The sequence below is a fragment of the Crocodylus porosus genome, unplaced genomic scaffold, assembly GCF_001723895.1.
Source record: "Crocodylus porosus isolate Cpor-Errol unplaced genomic scaffold, CroPor_comp1, whole genome shotgun sequence".
Lineage (NCBI taxonomy): Eukaryota > Metazoa > Chordata > Crocodylia > Crocodylidae > Crocodylus > Crocodylus porosus.
Window position 1 is genome coordinate 45927752 of NW_017728950.1, and position 15263 is coordinate 45943014.

The following is a 15263-nucleotide window of genomic DNA, read 5'->3' on the forward strand; positions in this document are numbered from 1 at the left end:
CATTGTGATGCAAACAATTAAGCAGACCAAATTTAGTAATGCCAAAATTCAGCTTGCCTATGCATATCTTGACTAAAAAATTAGGAAATGCTTACCAGCTTTAAAAACTTACATTTCACTTACTGTGTATAAGAAAGAATACCTAGTGTTTTTAAGAAACAGACTGAATTTTTGACATGCATACAGGTTTCAGCCCCACTGGTGAACAATAGAGTTTTCCTACAAACTTCTGCTACCTGAGCTAATGTAGCAACTGTTAGTGGGGTGTCATCCTTTGTTTGTATCAAAAAAAAAAAAAGTCTCACAGCTATTTGCCGCCAGCACAGTAAAGGTGAGACTGGAGTTCTTGTTTTCCATGTGAAGATTTGGAAGGGAATGCAGTCTGGACAGAGTTTTCTGTACACTTGCTTTTTTGTAATATTTATTAATTTACAAATAGTTTACACAAATACAAGATTTAACAAAGCTCTGTAAAATGAGCTGTAAGGGAAGAGATGGAGGTGATGATCAACAAAGTTGTTTAATCTGTTATTCTAAACTAGGGATGTCAAACTTACCTGTCCCCACAGGCCAGCTGAATGATATGAGATCATCCATGGGCCAAATTAATGGTATAGGGCTGGCACCATAGGCCATCCCACAGATCACCCCTCTCCCACCCCACTCGTTCTCTGGGACCTAATAGAAAGAGGCCTGGCATCCTGGGCACTTGGCTACTGCCACAGAAACAAGCCACAGCATCAGGCCTCTTCCCACTGGGGCTCCAGCACTGCAGCTGTTGCTTGGGTGCTTGGCTGCCATTGGGAGCAAATTGTGATGTCAGGCTTCATCTTGCAATGCTTCTGGGGCTCCAGTGCTCCAGCTCTCGCCTGGGCAGTTGGCTATAGCCAAAGGAATGCCTGTTCTCCCCTCCTCTGCCGCATCAAAGCTGTGGGCCAGATGACCTGGATCTGTGGGCCATATGTTTAACACCCTTGATCTAAACTAACAGTTGAGGATTTGCTGGCATTGGAGAGAGTCTCAAATGAAATGCCTTGTTGATCATTGATGAAGTTAAGACAGTATTCTTCAAGTTACATTTGGTTTTGCATTCTCTATTGTGATCATATGTGAGTATTTTTATCTGGTCCTTTTTGGAGAGGGATGGGGGCCGAAAGCTGTGTTGGCTGAATATTAATTTCAGATTCAACTTGTACTTGTCCAGGGACATGTTAATTTACAGCAGCAGTCATCAACCTATGGCTCTCAGGCGTTATCTGAGCCATTTGAATCCAGCCTGTGGACGTGGGACTTTGGTGGTGTTTAGTGGTGGGGGATGTTGGCTGCAGGAGCTCTTCCACTGCAGAGGCAGGATGGGGTCCTAATACCTGCCTATCTACAAAAAGACAGGAAAAGGTGGGGAAAGTTTGCCTACCTCTGATTTAAAGCATTAACGTGAGACTGTTTGAATGGGGTGCAAATTCAGATATATCAAACTGTTTAGTACATTAGGGCAGAAAAGGCCAACTCTTCTATTCAAATTAGTAAGCTATATCCTGGCTTTTCCATGTTAAAGTTTGCACTGCAGCACTGGGAGATTTGAAACTAGGTTCTGAATTGGGTGTACTACATCTCATAAAAGCTGTGATTAAAAAAAAAAAAAAAAAAAAAAAAAAAGCTATTTTACGTCCTTGTGAGAGCATGGAAGTGCTCGAATGCTAAAAGGTGTGTGATAGTGTTAGGTGTAAAACCGTACTTAAAAGAAGTGACATGGAAGCCACATGCAGTAAGTTTTGTTGAAGTCACTGGGGTTTACTGTGTCTCCTGGCAATAGGACTGAAACTTAGAAGAGACTGTAGATAATTCGGACTGCTTGCTAGAATGGTACATCTGCTTTGGTGAACAAGAAGAAAGGTGGTTGCAGGAATCCAATAGTTAGCATCAGTGAATACATCAGATGTTTGTTGGCATGAAACAGGACAGGAATTACTCAGTAACATAAATATCTAGTATCTGATCAATTAAGCTATTCCCTATAAAAGCTTATGACTCTAAACTAGCTGGCCTCTAAGGTGCCTGTCCTGCCTTCTGTCATCCAGTATTCAAGTTACAGAAATATTATGAAAATCAGGTAAATGGAAAGTAATACCACTATAAATTGTCGGACTGAAACAAATACCAATTTTGGAGGTTACATAAACCTGAATATTATATTGGGATTTCTGTGTGCTGCTTTTCACCTATACTCTTTCATTGGTTGATTTGGCATATCCCTTATGCTACAACATCAGTGCTTGGGTGTCACCACAATACTATATCACAGGGATTGGCAACCCCTGGCACGCATGCCGAGTGTGGCACGCAAAGCCATTTTGCTTGGCACAACACAGCACAGCTGTTTGGAGCCTCCTGGCTGTAGCCGGCCCCGGCTAGCTGCTGCTAGCAATGGAGCCGGGCTGCTCCCAGCGGGGCTTGCAATGTCCCAGCTGCCTGCTGGGAGAAGCCCAGGATCCTGGCTGGCAGCAGCTCCCCAGCCCGGCACAGCTGTTTGCACTCTACCGGCTGCTTTTTGCAGCTGTCCAGAGCTCGGGCTGGCTCCAAAGAGCTGTGCCAGGTTCATCACCTCCATGCCAGGAGTGGGGAAGACTAGGGTTGTGCTGCCTCAGGCCCCTCCCACACCGCCCACACTGAGGCGTGTGCACACACTGGTGTGGAGCTGATGCTGGAGACCAACAAAGCTGTTTGGAGCCTCCCAGCTATAGCCGGCCCTGGCTCTGGGGAGCTGCTGCCAGCCGGGATCCTGGGCTGCTCCCAGCAGGTGGCTGGGAGGCTGCAAGCCCTGCTGAGAGCAGCCTGGGCTCCAGCGGCTACCCAGAGCCAGGGTAGCTGCTGGCAGCCACAGAGCCCCAGACTGTGGGGCAGGGGCTTTGGGTGGGGGGCAAGGGGCACAAGCAGGGCATCCTGCCATGTACCCCTTGCCCTCATTCAGTTTTTCTGGCATGCCGGCACTCTGGCACCTTCCGAGGTAGGCATTGCGGTGTTTTTCAGCACTCCGGCCAAAAAACATTGCCTACCCGATATATCATCTCATATCATCATCACTTCTGTGTTCCTCAGGTGTTAATGGAAAATACCAGTGTTACTATATTAGTTGAGCCAAATTAGAATATGTCAAAACATCTGTGATTGGTGACATATAAATAGTAAACTTATCTATTTACCAATTAAGTATACAGGATGCAATAATAACTACAAAATTAATGAGTTTTGAAAATGCATACATCATCAATGGATTGATCTACAAAACAACACTGATTTCCAAGTGTAGTTTGATATTTGTTTATTTCCCCTTAGGAAGAATTGCAAACAATAGTGAGGTGTCTGTGTCTCCTGGATTATTCAGAAATTCAAGAGATCAGGTGATGAATACCTTAGTTACAGCGGTGATGGAAGGTTTTCTTCATCAGTGTATATATGCAGTTTTAATAATCTATCCCATCTTGGTTCAGATAGTTATAAATCTGAGCATATTGGAGTTGCCTTATCTATACCTTAGAAATTAGCAGTGTATGTTGGAAAGGATCTTTTACATTAATAGCAAACATAGTGGATTTGATGGCTGCTTGCTGTCATGGAGAAGGGTAATCTGGACCTTACTTGGAAGCTTACTGGGATCATTAGTTTCTAGTGGAGTTGTGGGGTGCTTGGTGCCCTGTCAGGTATTGATAGTTGAGTAGTAGATGTTTTACGATTTCTCGTTTCCTTCTTTAAAGTGTTCTGTTGAATAAGGTGTATTACATTTCTGTAGTCTCCATGAAAAAAACCACCCTCTGTAAAACTTTTTCTTTCTGTATTTCAGCATAGGCTGGTTTTAGTAGGAATGTAGAACACACAATTTCTGAGTTCACAGAATCTTGTGCACTTTATATCTTAAGTCTGTACAGTGCATATCTACCTTTACTGTCTGCCTGACTCCAGATCAATGTGACTCTTTAGTAAGAATCTTGGTGAAGAGGGGGTTTAAACTGTTGTAATGAAGAATTTCCATGTCCCCCTGAAGAAAGTACTTTGAAAATGGTGAAACTGAGAGATTGTGTGGCTTTTGCTCAATCCAGAATTCTTGGTGAGAAGAATGTGCAAACAAAAGCATCAATGCAGTTGGGGGGGATGGTGGGGGGTGTCAGGCACAAGCCTGAGATACTGATTTAGAGTTGGTGCCAGTGTTGCCAGGTCTTAAATATGAAATTATCATATTGGGAAGCTCAAATTATGGTATTTTCTGAAAAAACTAGTACACCTGAAAAATGCATTCAAAGAAGTCTTCTGATTTACTTTACATAGCTCACTGTAAGCCTCCAGTGAGTGAGCAAGTGAGAAATGGGTCAAAGCTGAACCATGTTATATGGATGCAAGCAGTCATAAAGTGCTGATAATGAACCTGAAAGCTAGCTAAGACTCCCTGAGAATGACTTGGGCTTTGCATATGCTGCATCAATTAACTGCCTCAAAAATTATCATACATTTTGAATGCTACTGATATTATCTATTGTACATTTGTATACGGGTTGAAATTATTGTACAAATATGATAATTATTGTACATTTAGCAATACTGCTGGCTGGTGCTAGGATGGCAGCCCCCGGAGAGCCCTATACTGCAGCTGGTATCCAGGGCCCCTGTGTCCCAGTAGCAGCCACCCTTGTCAGAGTACAGAGCCCCAGCTGTGGTAGGTAAGACTCTGCCTGAGGCTTGAAGGAGATCACATACTTGTTCAACTGCATGCATATAGCCTGGACCCTGATCCAGCTGTGTCCATAGCTCACTAGCAGGGGGGTTCCCTCAAGCCTTTTGATGGCTGTTTCTATTTTTCCCCAATCAGTTGCTCACTGGTAACCCTTGTCCTCCATCTTACCACAGGCATTCCTCTATTCTGACACACTGGGCAGCGGTGCTTGCACCACCTTTTCTGTCAGTGTGTCCTGATCCCATTCTTTACCTTCAGTTATCTCAAAAAACTTTCACCTCCACCAGGTGTGTTGGGGCTTCTCCAGAATCTCATGAATGTTCTCGGGATAGCCAGACTGGTGAGTAACTTGAACTGTTTTGGGGCTGTTCTCTTAATCCTTTGAGAAACACTGTCATCAAATCCCATGGTGATGAAGAGAGCCCAGCAGTTTGAAACAAGAGGCTTCTCCTGTGATGTGATGTCATTGCAGGTTGTGAGCCTACGAGAGGGCAGTTTGCCACTTGGCTGGGGGTCACCAGTGTCCTCTGGGGTTATCGGTGGTGTTGTTGCTGCTGTTATTGATGTGCTGTCAGTGTTGAAGTCTCAGGAACCTCAGTGCTGGCAAACTCCCAGCCAGGAGATCCCAACATTAGTCTTGTCTTAAAGAATGACAACAGGCTTAGTTTGGTAGCAAAGAGCTGGTCAGGTTTGTCTACAAACATGGCCCTGACAAGTCCATCAGCTAGGGCACTTGTACTGTGACAGTGTAGGTGGAACAACACCATGCAGGCTCCCCCAGGCCACTACAAGGTGTTCCTGCTTTACAGTTTTCTTATACAATGATTAAAACAAATTCTGTTCAAGGTACAGATGTAATACAACATCTCAAACTGTTTTGTACCAGGGGCCTGAGGCATACTCATGTCAGCTTTAAGCAAAGCCTTTGTGGGAGTAGCATATAATAATCAGTGCTGCAGCCAGGCCTACATCAACCATTCCTCTTTGCTACCAAACCCTTGGTAAAAACCTCCCCCTTGCACAATTCATCATGTGAGGCCCCTTTTTGCAGTGCTTGTACAACACCAATTCCATTGGAGCATGAAGGGGTGGGGAATATAAACCATTCTCCCTTCCCTATGCTACTTTCTCCTCTCCTGAAAACCTCCTTCTCACATGACACCAATCCTATCAGTAGGAGAGGGCTGTGTACCTTTCCCCTTTCCTCTCTGCCACCACCCCTGCCCATCTCTGGTAATAACCATCGCCTTCTTGCTTGAGAGTCCTTGTGTGAAGACCCCCTTTTTTCACAAAGCTAAGCCCAGGCTGAACTGAGGCAGGTGGAAGTTGTAGAACAGTGGTTACCAACTAGTGGATTTCTTGGAGTCGATATGAAGCTGGGGTAGGGGGCTGAGTGCCTGCGTACATGCACACACACATGCCCCAGCCCAGCAGGTCAGTTTGTGGGGAAGGGAATGGGTGGGGGCTAGATCAAGGTCCCTGCAGTGAGGGACACTGCTGCAGAGGCAGGAGCAGGGGTAAGTTGAATGGAGCCGCAGCCAGGTGGGACTTAGCTGCTGGGGAGGACTTAGCTCCCTCTGCCTTGATCCGCCTTCTTCCCCTTCCCTCCCCACAGACTTGCTGGGCAGAGGGAGGGGGTAGTTGCAGCGTACAGTAGATCTTGGGTTGCTTTTAAATGCCAAAGGTGATCTCCTACTTTAAAAGGTTGGAGACCACTTTTGCAAAATGACCCCTGCTCAAAGCTGCCCAGCCTCCCCCCCCACAGCAATTAAACCCATGCCCCATTCTTTTTCAATTAAAACAAACCCAGAAAAGTAGAAAAGTGCTGAGAGTATAAAAGGGTCTCAAGGGCAGGGGGAGAGGTGGGACATGGACACAGGAGGCTTTCATTCTGGCCTCATGCATGTAATGTACTGCAGGTGTAGCACAGTTAGCTCTCCTCTGCTGTCAGATGCAGGAGATGCAGCTGTGGGGGCTGTGGTGTTCCCTTATAACAGTGGGATCTGAGTATGGTGGCATTGCCCATTTTCTGCTCCCCATCCTAGTTAAAGTAGCAGATCCTAGAAAGAAGGAAACTCCACTGGAAGCTCCCTGGGACACATGCACATGGAACCCAGACTGTGCCCCTAGCTCTGCATGGGCTGGGCATGAGGGGCAGGTGCCTGCCCGCCAGCCAGCTCTGCCCCCCAACTACTCAGCCTCAGACAGCAGTCCCAGCCAGTGCTGGGTGGCAGCAGCTGCGCTGGCCTCTCTCTGCTCATGTTCCAGCATCTGTCCAGAGCTACACCAAGGATTTAGGGGAGGTACAGAGCAGGGTAGCAGTAGGGCCCACAGGGGCCTTGTGCCTTCCCCCCCCCAGACTGGGGTGCACTAGGAGTCCATACTGGGTGCAGGGGGAAGGGGGGTCAGGATGGCACCATTTGTTCCAAAGCTGAAAGCAGATGGGGGCAGACCCAGGTCCCCCTCCCTGCCCTTGAGCTCAGCAGGACACTTATACTTGTTTGACTTCTTCCTCACAATTGAGGGGGATGGTACATGTATGATGACATAATAATCCAGCTGCTCCTGCTGGGAGAAATGAAACAGCCCATGGTGGTGGATGCCCATCCCAGAGCAGCTGCACTGGGGAGGGGCCCTGGTATATCCAGCCCTGGTTCCCAAGCCAGAGCCAGCTGCACGGGGGGGGGGGGCCTGTTCTACCCACTCCAGGCACCTACCCAAGGCTGCTGCATCTCAGCACTGGGCGCTGGTGCTCTGTACAACCAGCTCCCAGTGCCCCAACCCAGGGGCGGTGGGATCTCAGCCCCTTATAACACCTGGCCATTACATCCCATGCCAGAGCCAGCCACACGGCCAGGTCTTGGACACCTACTCGTATCACACCAATGCAACAGTTGGAGGAGCTGGAGGAGTTGTCATTGGTGTCAGTGTCTGGAGGTGGCTGCAGGAGATGCTGGGGGATGTTCAGGCAGATGTGGACCCCCGCCCTCCACCCCAACAGCACATCGAGCAAAACCTATCCCAGCTGGTAAGAGAACACATGGGGCTGGTACAGCAGGGGGGTGAGCTGCAGCTAACTCGAGAGCGATGCTAGGGCTGGGTATAACAGGGTCACCCCTTTGAACCCAGGTGTCTCGGCTCCCGGCTCCCCCCTGCACTAACCCACCAATTCCCACTCCTCTCCTACAGCTAGGAGAGAACCCAGGTGTCTGGGCTTCCAGTTCTTCCCCTCCTTCCTCCCCCCATTGCACTCAAGTCCCAGCAGGAACATTGGCACAGCCTAGTCCCTACCCCCATCCTGGGCTGCAGCCAGCACCCAGCACCTCTTGGGGAAGGAAAGCCCCCAACCCGTGGAGCAGCACCCAGCAGAGCACAACAGCCTGGGAGAGCCTCAGTAAGAGCCTAGCACTGCTGTGCCCAGGTTACCCCCACCCAATAGCTGCCCACTGTTTTGTTTAATGTGACCAATGTTTGACCTTGAATAAAGTCTCAGCCTTCTCATCAAGACAGAGCTTGGACTGGAGGTGGGGGAGATGCAGGATGGCTACTGCCCATACAGACCTAGCCAGAGAACCCAGGTGTCTAGGACACCAGCAGCCCCCACTCTCGTAGTTTACAGGCCTGGAGGAAGGCTCCAGGGCTGAGTCCCAGCAGGAGCACTGGCACAGCCCAGTCCCCACCCTGAGCTGCAGCCAGCACCCAGTGCCTGTGGGGGTGGCTTAAACCCCCTGACCCATGGAGCAGCAAGGGTGGGAGACTATGCAGTAGAACATGGCAGAGAACAGTCATCACTGAGGATGGGGGTGTCTGGGCTGGACAGGGCTGATCCTGCTACCTCAGGTAGAGTTTGTGTTGGATATGCCCCAGAAGTCCCTACAAGCCCCTGGCTCAAGGATCCCTGGGAGTAGGGAGGGAGGTGTTTCTGCTGCATTTACTGCCTCCTCTTACACCTGCTTACCCTCCTGGTCTGGCTCCTAGTACTGGTGGTGGGGACACTGCTGGTTGTGATAGGCATGGTAGCTTACCTGTGTGCTCCACAGTGTCAGATATTAGAGCTGCAGAACAATGCCATGGCCACGGCACCTCCCATGCTTGGTAAGCAATTGGTTGGGGGCTGGGAACCTGGATGTCTGGGTTCACTTCTGCTCTGGGAGAGGAATGGGGACAGTGGGCTGCAGTGGTGGGGAGGGGCCTAGAAGCCCCAACACCTGGGTTCCCTGGCCAGGTCTGTGTGGGCAGGAATCAGTCTGTGTCTTTCCTCCAGAGACTGCAGTTAATTGCACAGAGATTGCCAACCTTTCACTGAAGGAGTCCAGCTCAGTAGCCTCAAAACTGCTGATATGCAAAAGTAGACAATGACACAGGTGCAGCAATGACTGTCTGAGAGACAGCCCTAGACCGCTGAGCCTAGGTCATCTCCTCACCAAGTTCCTGCTGGGTTTTTTTAACCTTTCTTCTTCAGTCCTGGCACTGCCTCGGTAGGGATGGGCTGTGTTCTCTGTGGGGGGAGACAGGGTGACTGCTGCCCAAACAGACCTGGCCAGACAATCCAGGCTCTCAGCCCAGGCTCCCATCCATCCCTCCCAGAGCCAGGAGAGAGCCTAGGCATCTGGGTTGCCAGCTCAGCCACCCCCTTGCTACCAGGGTGGTTCTATTTGGGCGCTAGGGTGCCCCACAGCATCACCCCTATGGCCGCAGAGTGCCCAGGCATCTCTGTGCTGTGCTGCCTGCGTCCCTGCTGCCATAGGGGAGAAACCACGGGTGCCACAGCCCCGACGCAGGCAGCATCCTGGTGTCCGGGCTTTTGTCTCCTCCCCCTCCCCCTTTGCCTGCGCTCAGAGATCACCCCGTGCCTCTCTGGCCTGCTACCCCCACCCGACCCCGTGTCCTCAGCCGCCCTTCCTTCCACCCCAGGACCCCTGACCAGCCTGGGGACCCGCCACAGCCCTCTAGGACCATCACCCCGTTTGGGCCCCCATGACCCCCCCGTGCCCCCCGCCCCTCCAGCCTTGCGGAGGGAGGCTCTCGAGTGCCCCTCGCCCACGTGACTCTCCCGTCGCGGCGGGCTCCGGTGTCACGTGACAGCGGCCGAGGCTGGGCGGTGACGCGGCGGGCGGTGGTGACGCACATGGCGCGCGCCGGGTCGGGGCGGGCGGGCGAGGAAGATGGCGGCGGCAGCGGCCAGGGTGGAGGAGCTGGGCGACGGCGGCGGGGACGGGGAGCGGCTGGACTTCCTGAAGGAGCGGCACGTGCGCTTCTTCCAGCGCTGCCTGCAGGTGCTGCCCGAGCGGTACCACTCGTTGGAGACCAGCAGGTGCGGCCTCGCCGCGGGGGGGGGTGTTGTCACGGGGGCCTCCCTCCTGCGGGGCCGGGCAGCGCCCCCGGGCTCTGCCGCGCCTGCGTGAGGCAACGGGGCGGGGAGCGAGGCCGCAGCCCCGGGGCAGGGGGCTGGAAGCGGCGCTGAGCAGAGCCCGACCGCGCCCGGACACCTGATAGGGACACTCGGGTGGATTTGGTTTAAATCGCGTCGAGTGAAATGATTATTTAAACCACCATTTAAGTCATTGGTTAGGACGGCTCGGTTTTATAACTCGTGGCAAAGAGGATATCTTTTTATTAGACCAAGTACATATTTGCCCCCAAAAAAGTTTTTATTTGCAAGTCTTCGGGCTCAGGCACCTGTCATCACCAGGCATAGGAGAGTGCAGAGATTGTAAAAGTTCTCCTAGGTTGAAATGGAAATTCATATTTCACAGGAGCTGAAGGTGTGGTGCAGCCTCCTGTTTGGAGCAGTTCATTTTGTGTAGAGGCTCAGAGTAAAGTTGGAAAGTCACTTTTTTCTACAAAAAGTTAATTCTTGTTGTTTGATACCCTCTGTTTGTTTACTTTCTTGAAACTTTGTACTTTTTGAGAAAGGTAAGGGCTTGACTCTGTGTACACAGACTTCCAGAGGGACAAGTGGGTGGGTAATCAATCAGGTGCTGTTCACAAGAGTGTTATCTCTGGAGATGACAAATTCTCCTTATGTCTGAAGAAGGGCATTTGTGCCCAAAAGCTTGCAAAGAACATTTTTTTGCACTATTTAGTTTGTCTAATAAAAGATAACACATTTACCCCAATAACCTTGTCTGTCTCTGATTTGTGCAGACAAATCCACAGTTTGGGAACCACAGATGACTGGTAGGGGGGGCACAGGTCCCCCCTGAGGTTGGCCCCTGACTTGGCACCGCTCAGGACAGGGCAGGTTTTTTTGCTGCGTGGGCTGACGGCATGTGGGGTGGGAAGGGTACTAAGGCAAGGCACAGAAGTATAGGAGTAGATATGGGGCTTTTGGCCGGCTCCTGGACCCACCCATAAAGGAGGTCCGCTAGGTCTGCTTATAGGCAGTGCTAGAGCCAAGGGGGCCGCTGTGCCCTTTTGCTGCATTTCCTCCAGGATGGAATACACTTTGCTTGTGCATCCAGGATCGCTTCCTTGAGGAGCAACCACTCATCCTGAACTCCCCTCCCCTTGGGGTCGTGGTCTCTGAGGGGCTCACCGACAAGCTTCCTGAGGTTGTCAAAGTCAGCTTTCCTGAAGTCGAGGACTTCTGTATTGCTGACTGACTTGCCAGCTTTACGGCGGATGGTGGAGGTGATCAGCTCGTGGTCACTGTCACCCAGTTTCCCTTCGATTGTTAGGTCACTGATAAGGTTGTCCCGCGTTGCCAGAACCAGGTCGAGCAGTGCTTTGCCTGTAGACTTCTTGCGTCAGAGCTCATCCACGCACATGAGAAAGCTTTGCAACCATTTGGATTTGGCTGAGTGCTCTTCCTATAAGATATCCGGGTAGCTGAAGTCTCCCATGACTACCATGGACTGGGAGTGTGCAGCCGCAGCCAAATCTCTGGCAAACTCCTAGTCAAGTTCTTGATCCTGGGTTGGAGGTCTGTAGTAGACTCCCACTATTGTGTCCCCTGTGCCATGTTCCCCACAGATTTTAACCCAGAGGGTCTCCAGTCGCCCACTTCGGGTGCCACTGTCAGCTTGCAGGGACGCGTAGCTTTCCTTGATAGAGAGAGCTACACCCCCCACCCCTTTTATCCACTTGATCCCTCCTGTATAAGGTATAGCTGTCTATATCTGTGGCCCAGATATGATAATATCTTTGAGCATTAACGTATCTTAAATTAAAACTATATAGGTTTTTTGTTTAAAAAAAGCATCTTAACAAACAAATACAAATATGAATAAATCAAAACAATTATTTAAATGAAAAATATGATTTTTTTTTTAATCATTGAGTTTTATCCACTCTGAAAACTCTGCCTGGAGACCCGAGCAGAGGAGTGAGAGGAAAACAGCTTCATCCTCCCATGGGTGTGTCGTGCCTCCCTGCCCTGCTGCTAGGGCCTTCTTCCTGCCTGGTAGATGGCTAGTTTGGCCAGAGCCAGGAGGAGGTTGATCAGGAAGACCCAGGGCTAGGCAGACCTGTGGTATGACCTAGCAAATGGCTGTTCTTACCTTATTAACCAAACTCCACTGTCACGCTAGACATGGGGCTGCTTCATGCCAATGGAAAGGGTGTCCTCGAAGTGCAGGTGTTTACCTAGTTGTTTAGTTTAACAGGTGTTCAGCTTCCAAACTTATAGGGCAGTGATATTTGACTGGGGGGGTGCAGCTCTCATGTATGTCTTGGCTGAGCTCCTTTTGGGATGCTGCACAGTGTGAGTGCTCTTGGATGGGCAGATACGAGTTACAAGATGAGCCTAGAGAGTTCAAATAGGCATCCAGAGTATCAAACAGAACCAGTCTGCCCTGCTTTGGGCTTCCTCAGTTCTTTGCCACAGAAGAGAACTGTTCCCTTTTTTTTCTGCACTCAGAAACATGGCAGAACCTAAGAGCTGGCATTTTCCAAGGGCGGCCTCAAGTCTGTTTAGGGATCTTAAATCCAAAAAAGTTTTGGAGTTTCTGTTGCATGTATTTTGCAGATGAAAAAAGTGAATCATGGTTTTTATTTACTTACTAGACAATTCTTTTTTTTTTGTTTATGGCTTTGTTTCTAGGCTCCATTGGGTTAGAAATTGGAATTTGTTCTAAAACTTAGTGCAACAGTATTTTTAAATTATTTTTCTTAATTGAATGAAACTTAACCAAGCTTGCCATTCTCAGTTAATGTGTAGAGGAAGTTCTGCTGTGAAGAACAGAAATGATTTTGAATTAACGGATGGTGAAAGTGAACCCAAGCATCTCTGCTGAAGTGAAATCAGAAGTGATCAAGGCAAAAATATCTTTTGCACAAATTAAAGTACTTCCAGAGGAAGCAGGGGCTAACCAGTCTCTAAAGTGCCAGCCACCCTACCCTATCTTGTGCCTGACTTCAGAATAACATAATTTACTATGCCACTGTGAGTTTTGGAGGGGAGGCAAATATCATTTTTCAGTTATAAAGATTCCAAGTTATCTAGATAGTGAATCTAGCATGTGTGAGAGAATGCTTTATTTATAAAGTTTGATATCAAATTTAGTTGGTGTCTTTCTAAATCTACATTTAAAAAGCAGCATTTAACTCGTTAAGTCTCATTGTTTCAACATATTTTTATTTCAACGCTCTTGACAGACTAGGACATTTAGTTCGTAATGTTTAGTACATTAGGACATTTAGTACGAACTTTAGTTCATAATTTATTCTCATAACTTTGAATACAAGTAGAGTGTTGGTTTTTTTTCATTTAGTTTTTTAAAGTGATTTTGGTCCACCCTGACAGCCTAGGGTGAAGAAAGAGAATCCATTGAACCCCTTCTTGAAAGTAAAATCTGAAGTAAAAAGATGGGGGGGGCAAGAAAGCGAAAGTATGTGAAATTCTACATAACCACGCAGTAACTCTAGATGAAAAGACCCAGAAGGTTATGTTTAGCTCTTTTGGGCCAGTTGATGATTGCAGATATTGGGAAATGCACTATAAATAATATACAGTAGGAGGTAGATCTTTTCTTTGACCTATCAGAGACAGGTCAGTGACAGTCACATACTTCTGCCTTGTTGCTTTGCACCTTGTTACATGTGAAGGTGTTACCAAGTTAGCGTCTGACCTATAAGATAAACTGTCATTGCTGAATGAAAGTGGAAATTAGTTTGATGATTTAGACCTGGTATTTACTAGACCTGTAGGTGTTGCTGAAATACGGAAGTGTAGGCATTGGGCTGAAATAGAGTAAAATACCTGTAATCTCGTCAGCTAATGCAGCTCTGATAATATCTTTTGTGAACGCTGCATTTATTTACTGTTTAGGGATGGGGGATAATTTAAGCTGTATTACACCTTCTAGAAAGCACTACATTAGCATTAGCTGTTGTCTAGTGGTTGAATAATACTAAAATAAAAGATGTGTTGAATCTATTTACATTATTTTGAGCATTCTAATTAAACAGAAAATGCTCAATTTAAAGTCTCAATTTAAACCACCTTTATTTTTCATTTTTAATTCAACATGCAGTTCTTGAGCCATGACACTTTTATTCACTCAGAAAACCTTCTGTTCTGATATGCAGTTTTAAACGGTTACCTTGTCAACATAAGAATTTGTAAACATTGATGTATTTCACATAGTAATATTTTTATATCTCAAAGGGCTTTCTTTCTAGTTTAGCTGTAGAGAAATTCAGTCAAGGAGCATATGACTTGTTCAGGGCTACTAAGGAATTAATTTTGGGGATGGAGATGAGCAGTTAGATGCTTGATTACATATCCCACGCTGAAACTGCTGTGCCCCATATCCTGAGGTTTATTTTAACATATAGTTGTAGTATGCAGTAATAGCAATATTAACTTCAATGATACAATTCAGTAATGTCCCTACACCATTGCTTTGTGCTATAGACGATTGAAAGGAAGAGAGCATTCCCTTCACCTTTGCAGTACAGAAAGTTATGTCTCGAAACATTCTTTTTGAGACGTTTAGTACCACAAATCAGTTACTTCATACAAGAAACAGAGCCGTTTGGAAATCAGTATTGATCAGTTTCACTTATTTTAGAGGGAGGCCTGTTTACAAAATAAATTGGGAGCTTAAAACATAAGGGTCTGTATATCTATTGATTGAATCCTTTTTGCTTTGCTAGTGTATAAGCTTCCAGACCTCATAGGAGGCAAATGTCTGACATGTTTGATACTTAATTCTAAATTGACAGATATGTGAAATACCTGTATACCTAGCATTGCTGGCTTTTTTTTTTTTTTTTAAGTTTGTTTCAGAGTGATGGTGTACTCAGCAAATGTGACCAACATAGGTACTGGCAGCAGTTGCTTCTATTGAGAATTGTATCTTTTACTTTTCTATGAGCTCTATCACTGTATGAAAAAGATTATATTCAGTCATGTCACAACAGCAGGGAACTGGATTTGATAATCCATGGAGTCCATTCCAGCACTTAAAATATATATGGAGCTCCATAACAGTCCGGTACCAATAGGAGTGTGGGTTCTCTGGCAAAAGAAATTATGGGCTCATAGTGCTTATTTGCCTGGTATTCATACTTTTTCATTCTGATTTAGCTATGG

General features: G+C 47.6%; 1 protein-coding gene across 2 annotated transcripts in view; it reads left to right on the forward strand.

The window, feature by feature from the left end:
• Positions 1-9888: 9888 nt before the first annotated feature.
• The window catches only part of PGGT1B (protein geranylgeranyltransferase type I subunit beta), a 52051-nt gene continuing 46676 nt past the window's right edge, over positions 9889-15263 (forward strand). Inside the window, exon 1 of one of the 2 annotated variants that reach the window (XM_019555307.1) lies at positions 9889-10037. In XM_019555307.1, the coding sequence (XP_019410852.1) occupies positions 9889-10037 (149 nt within the window). The remainder of the gene's footprint in view (positions 10038-15263) is intronic. The other variant, XM_019555308.1, reaches the window with a different exon arrangement.